The sequence below is a fragment of the Beta vulgaris genome, chromosome 1 (genome assembly GCF_026745355.1).
Source record: "Beta vulgaris subsp. vulgaris cultivar EL10 chromosome 1, EL10.2, whole genome shotgun sequence".
In the NCBI taxonomy this organism is placed as follows: domain Eukaryota; kingdom Viridiplantae; phylum Streptophyta; class Magnoliopsida; order Caryophyllales; family Amaranthaceae; genus Beta; species Beta vulgaris.
The window spans coordinates 64,005,959-64,024,037 of record NC_079202.1 but is presented as its reverse complement, the minus strand read 5'-3'; the positions used below and the strand labels follow the sequence as shown (position 1 = coordinate 64,024,037).

Genomic DNA, 18,079 nt, shown 5'->3' with positions numbered 1-18,079 from the left:
AAAGCATACTGGCAAAGTTGTAGCATTATAGAAATATCTTTGAGGGATAAGAACTGTGATCTAACACAAATAAGTCTACCATATTTTGCTTGTAAATGAATAAGATAGGAAAAATAATATGCATATACAATACTACGTAACGTGCGTGAAGTTGGAATAAGTGATGGATTTTGTTGGGTGACAAAAATTTGACTAGTCACACAAGAATTCATCAAATTTTAATCAGGTAGGTGCAACTTAAAAAACCTATACAGCTAGATAATTCATAAGTAGACAAGTATACCATCAACCCATAACTTGGAATAAAAAAGAGATCTGTGTGTTTTTTTTGCATGACAAATGACAGAAGTTTCACTAAAAAAATTCAATACTTTAACTAAAAAATATCATGTTTACAACTTACAAGTTGAAACAAGCGTAAGCAAGTGCGGCAAATCATGAATTAGTCCAACCTAATCACTTTAAAAGATTCGTGAAAGCATACTTGGAGAGAACGTCTCGTGGTTGATTAGATAGTCTTCCGCGTCACACAACTAGATTATTTCATAACTGAAAAAAGTAATTTTTTTTTTTTTACAGTAACTGAAAAAAGTAATTAAATGTTTAAAAAAGTTCATTTGTTGAAAAACTAATAAGCTAAGTTATTTAAATAAAGATGTGTTCTTTATTTCTTTTTACCTAAATTTGTATGAACTGAATTTCGATTATTTAATTGAAAATACGATGAGCTTGCTAAACTTTCGAATTTCACTAATATGCTAAGAGGATGAGCTAGTAATCTAACATGTATCATATATAATTCCAATTAGTTGATTCTCCATGTGGTTGTTTTGTTAAAATAAATCTTTTTTTTAAGTATAATACAATTTTCGTCTAACTTAATAATGTTTTTTTGTTTGAGCACTTTGAGAAAGAAAATAGTGAATCTTCTCTTAATGTTGAAGTAAAGCGCTCAATTGAGGTACTAGGTACATGTTCATCTTCGTAACTAAAGCCAAGTGATGCTTTGTGCGTTTTGCTTTTTAGGTGTAAATAAATTAAACAAATCCGAACTTATGAATTTATCATATTTGAGTTATTTGACTATTAAAAGCAAAGGTAAGTAATATTAGCCTTTTTGTTCCTTGAAAGTTAAGACATGATTTTAAGAATAATTATGAGTCTAATTGAGGCTAAATCATCCTAAACAAGTGGGTGGATTATATCAAATACTACGTTAGTTCGATAATCTAACAGGAGTCATGTAAAATAATCTTATCTTCAATCAAGTAACATATTACCTCTATTTATTTTTTTATCTTTTTCACTTTTTTGTGTACATTTTCCAATGCACTTCTTTGAACTTAAATGTTTTTCATTACATATTAGTAAAATTTAACGATTGAATATAATATTGTACTAATTGAGACGAATCAAACAAGATTTTACATGACTATATTTTTTCTTACAAATTGAAAATATTGAGAAGATTTTTTCTAAGCATGAATAGTGTCAAATTTTAAGTGAGAATGATAAAAAAAAAAAACAAGAGTACTTTATACTTTTTACTTTAAAACTCGGGCAGTACTAACAATTTTAGCATTAATTTATATAAATGATCATTGTTTTAGCAAATAAAAATGATTTTCAGAAGAAAAAAAAACGAAAAAAAAGTTGAAGATGGTCTATGGAATATGGATGTTGTCATATGGTAATTTGGTAAACGTGTGCGAAAAATGAAAAATTTGACTCGGTGAAGATTCGTAGACGCAGTTGGAAAATGAAGAAAATAAAAACGAAATTCCAACCGCCTACAAACTCAAAACTAAATTAAACAAAAAAAAAAACATCGCACCATTAATTTTTCTCTCTATATCTCTTTTCTTCTAAGAGTCTCCTCTTCGGTATTTTTTTAAAAACTTCCCTCGACATCGTCTTCACTCTTCATCTCTTACAAGTTACATCTCTAATCTCTCTCTTCCCAATTCCCTCAAAATCTGTAATTGTAATAATTAAAATATGAAATACAGTTTGGTGGTTTTTAGATAACTCCGGTAAAATTAAGATGAGATGATCCGGTGAAAAGTGTGATGACATGCATCCTTTCTGCTGTGTGTCTCCAATCTCAGATCCAATGCCGCCTAATTCTCTCTCCTCCACCGATACTTGTTCGATAATTCACGATAACGCCGCCGTGAACAGGAGAGAGATTACCAATGGTATCAATTCTATTTCTAATTCTAATAACAGTCAACAGATGTCGACTGTTGATCAAAGAGAAGTGAAGATTAATGATATGATTGGTAACGGCATATGTGGGATTCTATATAAATGGGTCAATTATGGCAAAGGTTGGAGATCTAGATGGTTTGTACTTCAAGATGGAGTTCTTTCTTATTATAAAATTCATGGCCCTCATAAAATCACTCTTACTTTAGAGTCTGAAAAAGGGTTTAAGGTCATCGGAGATGATTCTATGCGTAGGATTCGCCGCAATAGCAGTAACAATAATAACTCACATCATCTTCTTCCTCGGAAGCCTTTTGGGGAGGTTCATCTTAAGGTAACATAACTTATGCTGCTTTACTTTTTTTCAATCATGGTGGTTTATGTTGGTATTGATTGGATTGAACTTTTTAAGGTTTCATCGATTCGCGAGAGTAGGTCAGATGATAAGAGATTCTCCATTTATACTGGAACAAAGAGACTGCATTTAAGAGCTGAAACTCGAGAAGATCGGATGGCTTGGATGGATGCATTGCAAGCTGTTAAGGATATGTTTCCTCGTATGTCTAATAGTGAACTCATGGCTCCTGTTGATAATCTTGCTATGTCTACTCAAAAACTTAGGCAACGTTTACAACAAGAGGGTCTTAGTGAAGGAGTTATACAGGATAGTGAGCAGATTATGAGGGTTGAGTTTGCTGAAATCCAGAAACAACTTGTTTTACTTAAGCAGAAGCAATGGATGTTCATTGATAATTTGCGTCAGTTAGAGGTACCACCTACATCATAATTCATAACAATGTTACACAAAACCACCTTGTTAATCGCTTTTATCATTCTTCTTCACTTTTCATCATTCATTCATTCTTTTTCTAAATCTAACTGTAATGTAATCAACCACTACTGAGTAGTGAATACATCATCAGTTCAAGGATCTTCTTTTCTAATTTCGTTTTTTTTTACAAATTCTATAAGAAATACTGCTTTTGCAATTTCTTTTCGTGTAATTTTGCAAGTATATTTTTTTATTTCTAATAATAAAGTTATTATCTTTGATCCTTTGTCTCGTTCAAAATGCTTAGATTAATAGATGATGCTTTCTACCTTTGTATTCTTGTAAATGTTTCTGGCTACATGAAGTATTATTGATTGCAGCCACTTTGAAAGTGAAGTTTTTTTCTAGTATCTCTTATAACATGTGTTTTGTCAAGATTGATTTTGAAACCCTGCTTCAAGATCCCACTCCCCCAACCTAATAATTTTTAAAGAAAAGATTGAAAAAGTAAAACTAGAAATTTGTCTGCTTGCTTTACAATGTGCATGAACATTGGTATAAACTGGTGCCTTTGGAGTGTGAGGTGTGTTAGTTTCATGCTAGGATACATGTGCAACGTTAAACTATCCAACTCATGACTCTTGTTATTGCTTCATTGTCATATTGCAACTACAAATAACATTACAACTTTGACAATTTTTTGGGCTGAAGGAGTTCAATGTAGTCATATATCGATCTCCAAGAACTGCTAATTAGATTTAAGTACTTAGCTGTTTTTTTTTTTTAAGGTGACTGTGGGACCCACATCCTTTCTCCAGTCTCTATCTTAGGGCATCCCAGACTGCCCTTTGGTTTATGGGGCGTATGAGGATTCATTAAAGTCCGGGTCATTGCTTTGAGAGTCAAGTGACTGCACCATTGCAGCGCCACTCCACTCTCTCACATTGCATCCATATATCATCACTAATTAAGAAGTCAAGGTATATTAAGGGTGACCTTGATGACAGAGATCTGTAGGATCATGATATAGGACATGAGAACCCCATCCAATTTGGTTTTTGAAGTGAACCCCATCTTTTAGAGTTCAGGATTTGATATTCTTGTATTATTTGACTATCCGAGTCAAACCTCATACATTCGTTGTGGTGAGGGTATTGTTTAGTGATGACTTTATCTTCGAATCCCCTGTAGTTTAGTCAATTATTGATGGAGGAGCTGGCATTGGCAAATTGGATGTAGATGAGCTATCATTTGTGACTATTTTCTATCATTTCCTTGTTTTTCCTAATCAATGCTAATCTTCTTTGGCTGCTATGTTGATTCATTTCGATGGTGAATCAATCTGTGCAATTTCCTCTTAGTTAACCCAATCTATTGCAAATCGAAGTAAATCAATTTGCCTAACTGGTGCACTTCTCTCTTGCTAGCTGTCTTTCGGTCATTTGTGCACCTCTTTCCATTATGCAGTTTTCTTCCTGCATTCTTATCTATTCTTTTTTTCCGTTGGCTAAGAAAGAAATAGGCATCTGAGGATATACTCTGGATCTTAGGCATCTGTTCTTTCAGTCTTTGACATCATATCGAGATGGACTTATGTGGAGCTTTTTTATTGTTGCTTGTCAAGATAGTCGGATCAAAGTACAATTCCCCACAGGGTCATGAATGTAGCATGTCTCTATTTACACTTTATGTCATCTCTAAGTTTGCAATTACGCGTCACGGATGTTGAAGTTTATAAATGCTTTGTTTTATTTTTCAAATAGCATTTGCAAACCCTTTCAAGGTATATATAGCCTTAAATGTACTACCTGAGAATTGAGATTGCATTGATCTGGTTAGCATGTAAGCTACTGAGTAAAAGAGGGGAGGACTCGTAAAATCCAGGATGTCAGACAGTATTCTAATTCAATTGAAAAGATATTCCAAACGACTATAGACTTTGAGGTTACTTAGTGATTATCATTTCTCTTTTTAAAAAGATTAGGTTTAGTGGCATTTGGTGATGCTGATATCTAAAAGGGTTCTTCCATTCCTTCTTTCTTTCTTTCTTATATTGCCTTTTTGTAGACAGAAAAAGTGGACTTGGAGAACACAGTTGTTGATGAAAGTCAGAAGCAATCAAAAGAACAAGGGGCTTCTTCCAGTACAAAGCAAGATAAATCTAGTGGTAAGATTTATATTACTGAAATTTTTTGGTTGTTTTGGTTGGTTTACTGGTTTTCCCTTTTTCTTTAACTCTCCAGGATGCCTGCTATAAGAATTGAGAAAAGTTAGACCTGATGAGAGCTTTTAGCTTCCCTCACATGGTGGTATTTGACTGGACATATTGGCATATATGCGTTGCTTTCAGATTATGCTATGTGGAACTGCGGTTCAAATACTACGCTTAATATTTTTTCATAGTTAATCATTTTCCAGAACATTGTTTTCACCGTTGTAAGCAAAGTTTGCAATGCTTATTTATATCCTTGAAACTGAAGGCACATGAATTGTAATCATGTCCTAGAATTTGAATAACGCAGACTAGTTTATGTCTTGCTATTTCAAAAGTTGAAGTTACTTTCTATTCGTACATGTTCCTTGGTTTTTTCTTTTTCTTTTGTGGTTCCTTTTGTTGTTGTTATGGTTGTATGCATTTGAGGAGATGACGTTGACATACAGTTGTCTATTCGTGGATCCTACTTCTCGAGGTTGTTCATGCTTATTGGATGTTTTCATCTTGTTATGTTTGGATTTCTACATTTGAATAATAGCTGCTGCTTATAACTTTATTAAACATGTCTTTCCTGCAGAGGCAACTCCAAGTGATTCTGATAATGATAGGGCTGATGCTGCTGAGGAAGACACAGATGAAGATGAAAATGCCTTTTTTGATACAAGAGACTTTTTATCGTCAAGTTCTTTCAAAAGCAATGGATCGGATCTGAGAATATCATCTTTCTCCTCTGATGATGATGCTTTTCATGCTTTTGAATCTGAGGAGGACATTGAATCTTCTATAAAAGATGCTGTAGCCAACTTTCCTTATGTTAAACGCCGTAAGAAGCTGCCTGATCCTAAGGAGAAAGAGAAAGGAGTTAGTCTTTGGTCTATGATAAAAGATAACATTGGAAAAGATCTTACAAAAGTTTGCCTTCCTGTGTATTTCAATGAACCTATCTCTTCTCTTCAGAAATGCTTCGAAGAGTTGGAGTACTCTTATCTCCTTGACAGAGCATATGCATGGGGGAAGCAGGTAACTGCTTAAGATTTTGTCATGTCTTTTTGTCACATATTGAGTTATTCATCTGCCTTCTAATCTTTGATACCATATTTCTGTGCAAAATGTCCTGCCAGGACGTTACTCTTTATGACTGTCTTCTTTTTGCTAGAGTTTCTGGGTCTATGTAAAACGCAATATAGTTTGGCTTCTGTTATTTTTCTTCCTCGTTTTAGAAATTGGGCTATGCATTGAGATTTAGTGTGCATTGAGAGTTTGATTTTGATATCTTAGTGGATGTCTTCTCACTTTTCTTTTTTAGTGATCTTTTATCTAGACTGGTGGCCTCTCGAATATTTTGTCCTCACCCCTTTTCCTGTGGCTTGGTAAAAGTGGGGAAGTGGAAAAGGAAATTGATGTCTTCTCTATGTGTGTGAAATTAGAAAGGCTTAACATCAGTTTCATACGGCTCGTATCTCGTATCTCTTATCTTTGCTAGTATTGTTGCTTGTTCTTAGTGAATAAGTTTCATTTCTGTATGTGTACTGGCTTGGCTCCATATTCTTGATCACGATACTGAAATGACTATTCTCACTTCTCAGGGCAACAGCCTTATGAGAATCCTCAATGTAGCTGCATTTGCAGTTTCTGGATATGCTTCTACTGAGGGACGAATCTGCAAGCCATTCAATCCATTGTTGGGAGAAACTTATGAAGCTGATTTTCCTGATAAAGGGCTCCATTTTTTCTCAGAGAAGGTTTCTCTCTCTGTCTCACTGAAAGTGCCAAGTTATTGGGCTATTGTTTCTATTATCTTTTTAAATCAATGGTGTATTCTTTTATTTGGAAAGTTTTCTTACGAATAATTAGGAAACCTGTATCTTGACTTACTGGAAATAAGATGGTCTATCTTTAATCTATTTGACTATGGGTCCTGAATCTGGGAATTGCCAATAGTGTAATTAGTAAGAAACTATCATTGACACGAGTTCATGACAACCCAGGATAATAAAGACAGAGGGATTGAATGTTTAAACCTCTCACTTATGTTTATAAGATTTTTTTGTTATCTTTTGCCAGGTAAGTCATCATCCTATGATTGTTGCCTGTCATTGTGATGGAACTGGATGGAAATTGTGGGGAGACAGCAATTTGAAAAGTAAATTTTGGGGTCGTTCTATACAACTTGATCCTGTTGGAGTTCTGACCTTAGAGTTTGATGATGGAGAAGTCTTTCAATGGAGTAAGGTGAGGTCTAAACTATTTTCAATGATGAAGAAGTCTTTCAATGGAGCATTTTTGTTTCTAATCTTCTTTTATGCTCAGATTCTGATTGAACTTTTTGAATTTCAGGTAACAACATCCATATACAACCTTATACTAGGGAAGCTATATTGCGAACACTATGGTACAATGCGTATACAGGGAAATCAGGAGTACTCCTGCAAGCTGAAGTTTAAGGAGCAGTCTATCATTGACCGAACTCCACGCCAGGTATCGTCTCTCCCCTTCCATCATTGCCAGGCCTATTTGATTTTTACTATGACCAACATCACATTGACACTTTTTTACCTCTATATGGGCATGGAAAATGAGACAGTCAAAGGCTTAGGCTGTAACTAGCTATATTTAGGATACTTTGATAACCTCTTTAGGCACGCCTCAGCAGAATCGACATGATATAGTTTGTCATATTTATTGAATGGCAGTTTTGAAGAGGGGGCCTGGATTAAGGTTACTTGAATGACATGTATGGAGCACAATTTAGCCTTATTTTGAAGGCTTACGTCAACTTTAAATATACTATTGCCTCTTCTACTCCTTTATTTTCCAGTGGGCAGTGGACAATTGCCTATCGTTTTGCTCAGTTTGAGCCTTTTCAGTTCTCTTCCATGCAAGGTGCTTTAGTTTAGTCTTTAGACAGCTATGCATGTACTTTGCGTATTCGAAGTAAGTTGCAATATGTTCTCATAGATAAAACATATGGGTTTATATTTTGTATTCATGTGGAATGATGTTTAGAGAACATTTTAGGGGTAAGGGTTGTGTAACAATTACAAGTCAACCATATGTTATAGTTCACTTTGACCTAATATGTGCTATAATGAAATTTTCTTAGGAAATAGAAACCTTCTAATGAGCTTCAAGGATCTTTCCAGATTGTGTTTTTAGAATCAGAAAGGTCTTTTATAGAAAGAACCAATCTTCAGGAATATACCCCCTGCTCTTGCCAGAAAAGAACAACAAATAAGTAGCAAAATAAAAGCAGAAATAGATACCTCGTCGTTTCTTCTACTGTATAGCTTATCAAACATCTTTCTGTCTCTACTGTATAGCTTCCTCTCGTTTTATGGATTCTAGAAATTTGTTTAGAATATATTTTCTTTTGTTATAGAGTTGGTTTTCTGGTAAACTCTTGTACTATGTGATGGTTTGAACTTGGTCATCTGAAAATTTGACATAATGAGTTAATGACGTTGCCTTGCAAGTTGCAACATGCTAAAGATACGTAGCTTAGGTCCATGCATCGTTACATCAAGATAATATCACCTGCTTTCTGAATTTGTGATTGCTTTTCAGGTACAAGGTATAGTGCAAGACAGAAATGGGAAAACAATGGCGACATTGTTTGGAAAGTGGGATGAAAGCATGCATTATGTAAATGGTGACTGCTTAGGTAAAGGAAAGGGATCCGAAGCTTTTTCAGAAGCCCACTTGTTGTGGAGGCGAAGCAAGCCTCCCAGATATCCTACCAGATATAACTTAACTCGCTTTGCAATCACATTGAATGAGCTTACTCCTGGATTGAAGGTGACTACTAAAACAAATTGTCTCTTTCTTTTATCTTGCTCTTCTTATTGATTGGTAGAATAAATGTTGTCCAATGTTGGGGTGGATTTATAGTTTTGGTAAATGTTGGAGTGGAATATTTGGTTAGTTTTATGGCTCAAATTAAATCACGGCATGCAGTAGATTGGTTTCGTTTAAGATGCTATGACATACGAATAATGCAAAGCGAAGTCTTGGGGGTGAACTTTTAATTTTCATACTGAGAGCTTGCAAGTTTAGATTTTGTCTACGGAACTTTGGATGTTGAATTTTGATTCCCATGTTTCCCTTGGATTTCGTGTAGGAGAGATTACCACCCACGGACTCTAGGCTAAGGCCCGATCAGAGGTACCTAGAAAATGGGGAGTATGAAAAGGCGAATGCAGAGAAGCTACGACTAGAGCAAAGACAACGACAGGTAAATTAAGTATTGTCTAATATTGTGATTATCCGATAGCAAGGGTGAAAACACAATGAATTTGGGCTGTCTATATATTGGAATCTCTATGCTGATAGAAATTTTAAAGCAGAGGTTCTAAAACAGTTTGCGCTTACTAATCCAGGCACGGAAAATGCAAGAAAGGGGCTGGAAGGCACGGTGGTTCGCCAAGGATAAAGAAACCGACACATATCGATTTGTCGGAGGGTATTGGGAAGCCAGGGAACAGTTGAACTGGGAATCATGTCCTGATATCTTTGGCCAAATTCCGGCTGAAATGTTGGACTGAGTAAGTACTCACATCTGACAAGACCTCTTTGGTTAAGCCAAAAAAAAAACCATACATTTTTCGGTGTCATTAGAATTCATTTTTGGTCATATTTGGTTAGGCTAGTGAAGCATTGATAGTTTTTAGTGGTTAATATGTGAATTACATCATTGTAAAGTATAGTAGATGATGATAGGTGAACAATAAAAGCAGCTCTATTCTTTTCTTCTTTTTTTTCCCATGGCATATAGGCTCCTAATCTCTTGCCTGTTGGAAGTATGTGGCAAAGTGTTGTAACTATAAGTGTATCTTATTGGCAAAGCTTAAGTGAGCACATTATAAATACAGATTTATGATTTACGCATGGTAAGGATTTTTTAAATTGCGTCTCATTGGTGTTCATTGTTTGTGTTTGAAGTGGTGAACGAGATAAGGATCAACTATCTATCAACGCAAGTCTGTGTCTGTCGGCACCTTATATTGCCAAAAGTGTAATCATTTAGGCATATTCTTATTTCTAAGCGCTGTATTCTTGATTGGTGTTGGCTATACATGAGAATTTCAAGATCAATCAAAACCCCAAGTGTCGGCAACTTATTGCCAAAAAAATCATACTATCCCCTAATGCCCTGTTATGTCTATAACAATAAAGGAGGATATGGTAACTATTTCTAATTTTAGAATTTTTTGTACAGGAAACTTGAGGTCAATACTTATGGTAGTTTTTGCCCACCTCTTGCAAGTTCTATTTTCTTAATAGAATTTATTACCATCCAGTACGGTTCAAAAAAATGTTGCTTTCCCCTGAAGCTTGATTTTGTTGTGTATGCTATAGTTTTACATGTTCTTTTTTGGGACCTTCATAGGGGACCCTATGGTAATAAGAATCCTACTGAACTTGTACCAAGTCATCAAGTACGGTAGAGACCCCAAACACAAATAGGTAGTGGGGTTCAAACTTGTGACCTTAAAGTCACAAAGTGAGTTCCCCACGACCTCCATCAAGTAAGCTTGGTTGTTTCACATGTGTTTATGGTTATATGAATTTTCTTTCAGAAAAGGTATAACATGATTTTAACTACAGTATATAAGAAAGATTTTAGAAGGTTATGAAATAAAACTTTGTTAGGGGTTTTTTAAAGTGAAGTTTTCCTTATAATTCCCTTCCTTCTTCGCAAGTCATACTTACAAAATTAATTGGTTTATACCTACCTTTAAAAGTTACTAATGGGTCGGTCCGATTGTAGGTTTAGCCACTAATCATAGATAGTAATGAGCACATGCTAACATGTCATCTACATACTCAACTTGGAAAATATTATTTTTGTCATATTTACAGAATTATTGGGTTGTCATTTTAGTATAGTACTGATCTTATCCAATAAAAAGAAACTGAATCCATTATAAACAATCTAGAGCATCATTACTCAGCACCAGAATACATATAAAAATTCCCCTCTCGCTTTTGTATCTTTATAAAATTTCAGCCTCATCACAATCTGTCTTTTTGTTCTGATGAGTCATTTTGATTACAGGACATTTTACATAAACCAAAACTGATGTTTTTTTTAAACATTTTCATATAATATATTTCTTTCATTTAGAAATAATTGCACCATTTGCATAGTGTTTACTGTTCAAATCTTATACTTTGATTGTCTATGGTGCCTTATATTTTAGGAAAAACATAGCCATATAAAATCTTGTTAGACTCCTCTCAATGTATATTTTTTTAATATCAACTTTTTATAATTTTTACTTGTTGATAATTAGAGATATTAATATTTGAAATGTTGCATTGGTAAGCGTGAAAACATGAAATGGTGCAACTATTTCTAAACAAAGGAGTACTCCCTTCGTCCCATAATATAGTGCTTGCATTCCTCTTTGGGTGTCCCAAAATGTTGTGTCTATTTATTTTTTATCAATTTGTTTGGACTAAATTATCCTTCATTTCTATATAAAACTTTCCAAAATACCCCTGCTTTCTTTTAGAATATATGTTCCTATTTATTGTTTTACACCATTTCAAGGAATATTTATTGCTCTTTCATTTTATTTTAAAGGAAAAAGAAGAAAAAAAAACTAGTTCCAAGACAAAAATACCCAATAAACATTTACCTAAATATATATCTTTGTGAAATCCTAAAACTCCTTCCATTTTCCTTATTTCTTGTGAAAAATGAGAAGTGAGCACTATATTATGGGACGGAGGGAGTATATGATTATTGATTGCAAATCGAGAGATGACGTGTTGGTGTTTATGTCATTGACATGAAAACAGAGCAAAAACTTTTAATACAATTGAGAAAATCTATCTATACTAATATATTAAAAGACATTTAATTTTCAAACAAAGAACCGTGTCACGTGGCGCTCGCCCTTAGAGTGTTTCACTCTGATTCACATACTAAAAAAAAAATAATGCATACATTGTGTAAGATTTGACCCCATGATTTCAAGCTTATATGCTAAAGTTTCAACCACTAAATCAAATGATATTTGGTATTATCATTTTATAGTAAAATATTAATAAATGAAATATATAAGTACTCGAGGCATAACTCGAGCCTAAAAACTAATCTATACAAATATATTAAAAAAACGTGTGTGATAATGTATACATGTCATGTGTCACCTCTGTTACTCCACTAGAATTGTCTAATGTGTACATAAGTCATGTCGATTAACAAAAGTACGTTGAGCTTGCAACAAGATTTGAACCCGTGACCTCTTGCTATTACAACATGACACAATTATCATCTCAACCAACTTTTAATAATGCTTTAAGTGTCCTGATAAGAAGTTTTTAGTGTGTCGTTAAGGCACTAAAAACCGTTTTCCAAACAATATTTATAAGTCCTAACAAGCAATTACTAAGAGAATAGTAAGGGCAAGTCAAGGGTCGATCCACAGGGAAAATGGGATTGATTAAAGTCTATCAAGTCCAGACTACCTAATTGAAAGGTATTTTGGGGTTTGAAAGATGTTTGTTAACAATTAAGACTAACTATCAACTAGAACAAGCAAATCTCAAGAGTTTAAATATCAAATAAAAGACACTAGAGTTAAGGTTACTAGTATGAATAAGAACGGATGATGATTGTTAACGCGATTGCGAAGCAACAGAGACGATTATGCAAGGTTTAGTTTCCCTCTAAATTACTTGAGTCCTCTCTCGAATGGTCCTCAAGAGTAATCATTCAATCAATCAACTAAATCCTCTCTCGAATGGTCTTTAGTTAATTGATTAAGCGATTCGAAAGTTTGGAAAACCCCTAATGAAGGATCCCCTTAATTTCCATCCAATATCTTGGTATAGAAATTAAGTTGATTCTTGGGGATGATAAAAGAGTTCAAAATCCGGTTTAAGAACGTTTGAAATCAAAATACCACAGTATAGATGTGATCAATATCTATCCTAAGGTCTCAAAACACCAAGATCAATGCATAATTTTCTCTAAATAATCACAATCACATCAACATCATATTTAAACCCTAATTCATACTTTCACCCTAACCCTAGATTATGAAACTACTCACTAATCATGGAATTAAAGCAATTAAACAATGAATCTATGACTAATCTAAGATTAAACATGATTAAGAAATTGTTAAACTAATAGAAATCGCAATTATTAAACTAAGAGGATGAAGATCTTAAATAATATGAGAACATAAACAAACACCAAGAGAATGAAATAAAAACTAAAACTTTGAATTGAATTGAATAAAAAGTACCTTGAATGTAAATCGAATCACAAACTATGATCTCTAATCTCAATTACCAATGAAAACTCAAGTGTTTTCTCTCTAATACAAAACCCTAAAAAGTTGTGTGAAAACTAGAATAAAGCGTAAGTCTTTTACTCCTCTCAAAAAGAGGGTTTAATGATCGAATGTTTTCTTTCCGGATCGTGAGGTGCGGGCGCACCAAAAGGAGGTGCGGGCGCACCTTGCTCAGGTGCGGGCGCACCAGACTTCAGGTGCGGGCGCACCTGAGTCTTCTGCCTTAGGGTGGAATTCTCTTCGTCAAATGGTGCGGGCGCACCAGTTGAAGGTGCGGGCGCACTAGATGAAGGTGCGGGCGCACCCAATTTAAGGTGCGGGCGCACCAATGTAGTTTGTTTTGTGCTCCAGGATTGGTCGATGGTGCGGGCGCACCAGTGGCTTGTGCGGGCGCACCATCGTGTGCGGGCATACCAAGCGCACCTCAGGCTACCTTTCAGCCTCTAGCTCGATCCCTTATGCCATGTCTCGCATTTCTCGACCCCGAAAAGGGCAATACCTGCAATAGAAACACGAACAAACATGGTGAAAGCATATGTGCTAGAAATTCGATCGAAATAGATCGAAAATCTAGCAAAATGTCACTATGACCAAGTATGATCACGTGAATGAAATAGAAGGGAAAAGTGAGGAGAAAGAAGGAAGAAAAGGAGGAAAAGGGAGCTAAAACAAGCCAAAAGAAGGATAAAGTGCGTTAGAAACGCACTTATCAAACTCCCCCAAGCTTAGCGTTTTGCTTGTCCTCAAGTAAACCAAGAATGAGAGTGAAGGAGAGAAAAAGAAAAAAAAAAAGGAATAAAAAGAAAAGGGAAACATGCAACAACCTAACCTATATGCTCTAAATGCAAGGTTACAAACATGACATGCAAGCTAAATGAGTTCATATCAAGATTTAGGAGACCAACCAAACACAAGAGGGAAGATGATTAGGAAGACAAGAGTGACTCTAAGGTCTCAATCCACCGATCAACCGAGTCTTTTTGAAAGAAAGCTTTCCAAGAATGATTTCTCACTCTTCTCCACTTCCAAGACCCAAGTTTGACTCCTCCCTAGGGATGCTCAACCATAATTGCTCGCCTCTACCATGTTTTGATGACCCTCATCATGACTTGCACAAAATCTCACCCGCCACTACTAAATAGATCAAGTCCAATCTAGAAGTCAAAAGGGGCTTTGTTAAGGTTGTAACGGGGCTAGGTTAGGGGTGTGGATCATATTCTAGGAATGTGGTGCAAAAAGGGTAAGTGGAGTACAAACTAGGGGTAAATACTCCCCCAAGCTAGTCCTAACACTATTCTCAATTAAAGAACTCTCACACATATCCTTGAATTTCACTTGTTTCTTTTTCACTTTGTGAACTTTTTCCTTTTTCTCATCAATTTGATCTTTCTTTCTTTTCATTTTCAATAATAAACCAAACACAATAAGAACTTTCTTTCTTTTATTCTTTTGTCTTTCTTTTCACAAAATTTTTCAACTTTTACCATCATACAAGCACATTAACTCTCTTCAACCAAGACTTAATATCAAAACCACTTAACTCAACAAAAACTACACATGTACTCCACTTTGGGGAAAGTTTGGCCATGACTCATTATGTGGGTTAAGCAAAAATAGGATAGAAAGGCTCAGATGGGTTGAGAAGCGAATATTATGCGGGTATTCAAGCTTTTGGCTCTGTAGCTCCTATTACTAGCAAAAGAAACGCCCTAAATCATTCTCCTAGAGGCTCGTCTTATGTAATCTTGGGGAGCTAAAATGCAAGTCACAAGTTAGGCGATCAATGGTGAGGGTTGTGAGTGAGTCTTACGAGGTTCTTGGCCCTCCTTCGGGATTCATCGCACAAGGGGCAAGGCAATCCATTCATCCAACTCGCCTAATTTCAAAGAGACTCTACCAAAAGTTATTGGTTTCAAAAGACGCCTAAAGTCACAACAGGGCTTCCAAAATCATCAAGTCTAATATAAGGAAGGTCTTCCAATCAAGTCATGAACTCTTTAGCCACAAATCATGCATGCAACCAAGCTATCCTAAATGCAGAATTTTTTTTTTTTTTTTTTTTTTTATAAAAAAAAGCAAGGCAAAAGGATAAGACAAAAAGAAACTACCAAAGCACAGCTGTACATGTGAAGAGAAGTCAGCAGGGGTGGAGGATGTCAATACCACAACAGAAACAATCACCAATAACAACCGAAAACCAATGAGACCCCTAACTTCTAACCGTCTACGACCCCGAAACTCCCTAAGATATAGACATACAAGCAAGTCCCCAAGCTTAAGCAAAACTCCGCGCTCGGAGTTGCAAAAGGAGGGAGAGGGAGGGGGGTTAGGAAAAGCTCTTAATAGTTCCCACCATCCCCCCCATCGGGAGGGGGGGAAATACCCACCAGAGGACCCATCATAGTAGGATGGGTAGTGGGGGTAAGGACGGAATGAAGGCTCCTCAAATGGCCCTTCTCGAGGGTCGAAAGAAGGGGGTAGTGGGATGGTTAGGGAAGGGAGGCTCATGTCCGGAGTGGACATTGGCGAGGTGAGTGCGCCAAGCCACCCTAGACACATGGTCCAGGTCGGTGCGGATACCGGCAAGAGTAGCCGTAACCGCATGGTGATTGGCCTCCTGAGAGGCCTGCATCTGCTAAGGCTGCCATGACAGAGCCCATGTCGAAGGATTGAGAGGAAGAAGCTTCGGCCACCTCACTCTCAGGAATGCGGTGGTCGGGCCTCGGACCTCTCGGAACGCGGGGATCGATCTCCATAGGCATGGGCTCGGGGATAGCCCGTGGGATGTCATGGGCAGGGGGAACCCGCCAACGGTTTTCGACGTTAGCTGGGAGGTCCCAAACGAAGTCGGGCCCTATATGACAGTAAGGTCGCCCCCCCACAAGCCAGATGCAGTTTTCCTTTTTATAATTGCGCAGAAATTTCATCTGCTGAAGCTGGCACCATCCAATCTGTTGGACTGGCCAACAGTAGGCATGCTGGCTTCCAAGCGAGCCAAGTCATCGGTCAAGTCAAGGTAAGATGCTAGCCGGGTGACCATGCCACCACAAAGAATCTCCCCAGTCACCGTTGTACCCCCCCGAATTTCCTGCAGTCGGTTGAGGAGGAGAGCAGCAAAGTTAATGCGGGCTCTATGGTGAGCCCCGTCAGTGGCCAACCAGAGAACCAGCAGCTCGTCCTTCCGCAACTGCCCGACTTCCTGTTTAGGAAAGATGGTGTAAACCAACATCCTATGGAAGTATCGGAGAGCAAGGTGGATGATCTCCGACGCTTTGGACGAGTTCGTTCGAAACGAAGTCGTACCGTTGGTGATCTTTGCCACCACTCTTGCTCATTTATCCCTGCCAGATGACGCCAAAGGGGCATCGCAGGGGCTCGAGGGTCCATCCCAAACACCTCACAGAATTCGTCAAAAGACAGTGCTCTTTCTTGATTAAACATGCGAAATTGAATAGTTAGCACCTGTCACATTACTTACGTTCAACGTACTCAAAAACTCGAGAGTGAGTTGATCGTAAGTAGGTTCACGAATACCGAGGAAGTCCGATAACCCGACATTAGCTGCCATCTCCCTTATCATCGACTCGATGTTAAGGTAGTTGCAGGTAGTGAGGTCATAGAACTTAGTGGGACGAAACGTGCGCTCAGAAAGTTGTTGGAAAATTTGTTTATGAGCGGCGTTTGGAAACTTTAGAGCATAAAGGGGAGGGGATGCGAGCTAGACGAAGGTCCTTGTGAAGGACCCCGTCTTTGCTCGCTTAGACCTGGATGAGCCTTCACCACCACTTCTTCCCATGGTGAAAAAGAAAATATGTTTGGCAAAAAGGGAAGGAGAAGTGATGATCTGCTGCAAAGACACAACCACAAAGCGGACTCTCTACACAAAGAAACACGCAAAAGAAAAAAAAAAAAAAAACACACAAAAAAAAAAACAAACCACACAAAAGGGAAAACACAAAAAAAAGAAAAAAAAAACTAAGCCTAAGATCTACCAGCTAGCCATCCACAATTAGTAGCAACAAAGTTGCTAGCAATCAAGAGTTTCACCACTCAAAGAGACTTTCAAGCCAATTTCGCCAAACCAACCACAATTATGCACATAAAGCAACAACACCTCACAATTTCAGCAATGTAGTTCTCACAAAGTAAGAATATTATGAATTTATCACAAACCACAAAAATTGCATATGTTCACCACATCACCAAACACAAAAATGACAAAGTTCATGAACAATCAAAAGAAATTAGGAAAAACAAGCATGCAATCAAAAGAAAAACATACTAGAAGTCCAATTTAGTAGATTATTGATGAAAAAGCAAAGATTAGAAGGGAGTTACCAACATGGAGATGAAAATCCCCAATTTTGAAACCCTAGAAATCGAATCCTTGCAAAACCCCCAATTTTTGTGCTTTGAATGTTGTAGAGAAGATGGTGTGAAGATTTTGGTGAGATTTGCCCTTGAAAGTCGCCGGAAAAGGGTGTAAAGTCGCCGGATCTAGAGAGGAGGAAGAGAGAGAAAGAGAGTGAGTGTGAGAGAGAGTTTGAAAATGTGAGGAAAAGAGGAGAGAGAGGC

General features: G+C 36.8%; 1 protein-coding gene across 2 annotated transcripts; it reads left to right on the top strand.

Annotated features, from left to right (window-relative positions):
* Nucleotides 1–1,655: 1,655 nt before the first annotated feature.
* LOC104886494 (oxysterol-binding protein-related protein 1C) lies at nt 1,656–10,481 on the top strand. 2 transcript variants are annotated; one of them, XM_048638387.2, is made up of 11 exons: nt 1,656–2,542; nt 2,621–2,977; nt 5,048–5,147; nt 5,773–6,215; nt 6,782–6,937; nt 7,260–7,427; nt 7,533–7,673; nt 8,760–8,990; nt 9,313–9,426; nt 9,572–9,736; nt 10,134–10,481. In XM_048638387.2, exons 1-10 carry the CDS (start codon nt 2,075–2,077, stop codon nt 9,734–9,736), a joined length of 2,343 nt encoding a protein of 780 aa, XP_048494344.1. In that variant the 5' UTR covers nt 1,656–2,074; the 3' UTR covers nt 10,134–10,481. The 2 variants fall into 2 exon arrangements, with proteins under 2 accessions (XP_048494344.1, XP_010669271.2); XM_010670969.4 differs by lacking the exon at nt 10,134–10,481 and having other exon boundaries at nt 1,661–2,542; nt 9,572–10,079.
* The last annotated feature ends 7,598 nt before the right edge of the window (nt 10,482–18,079 follow it).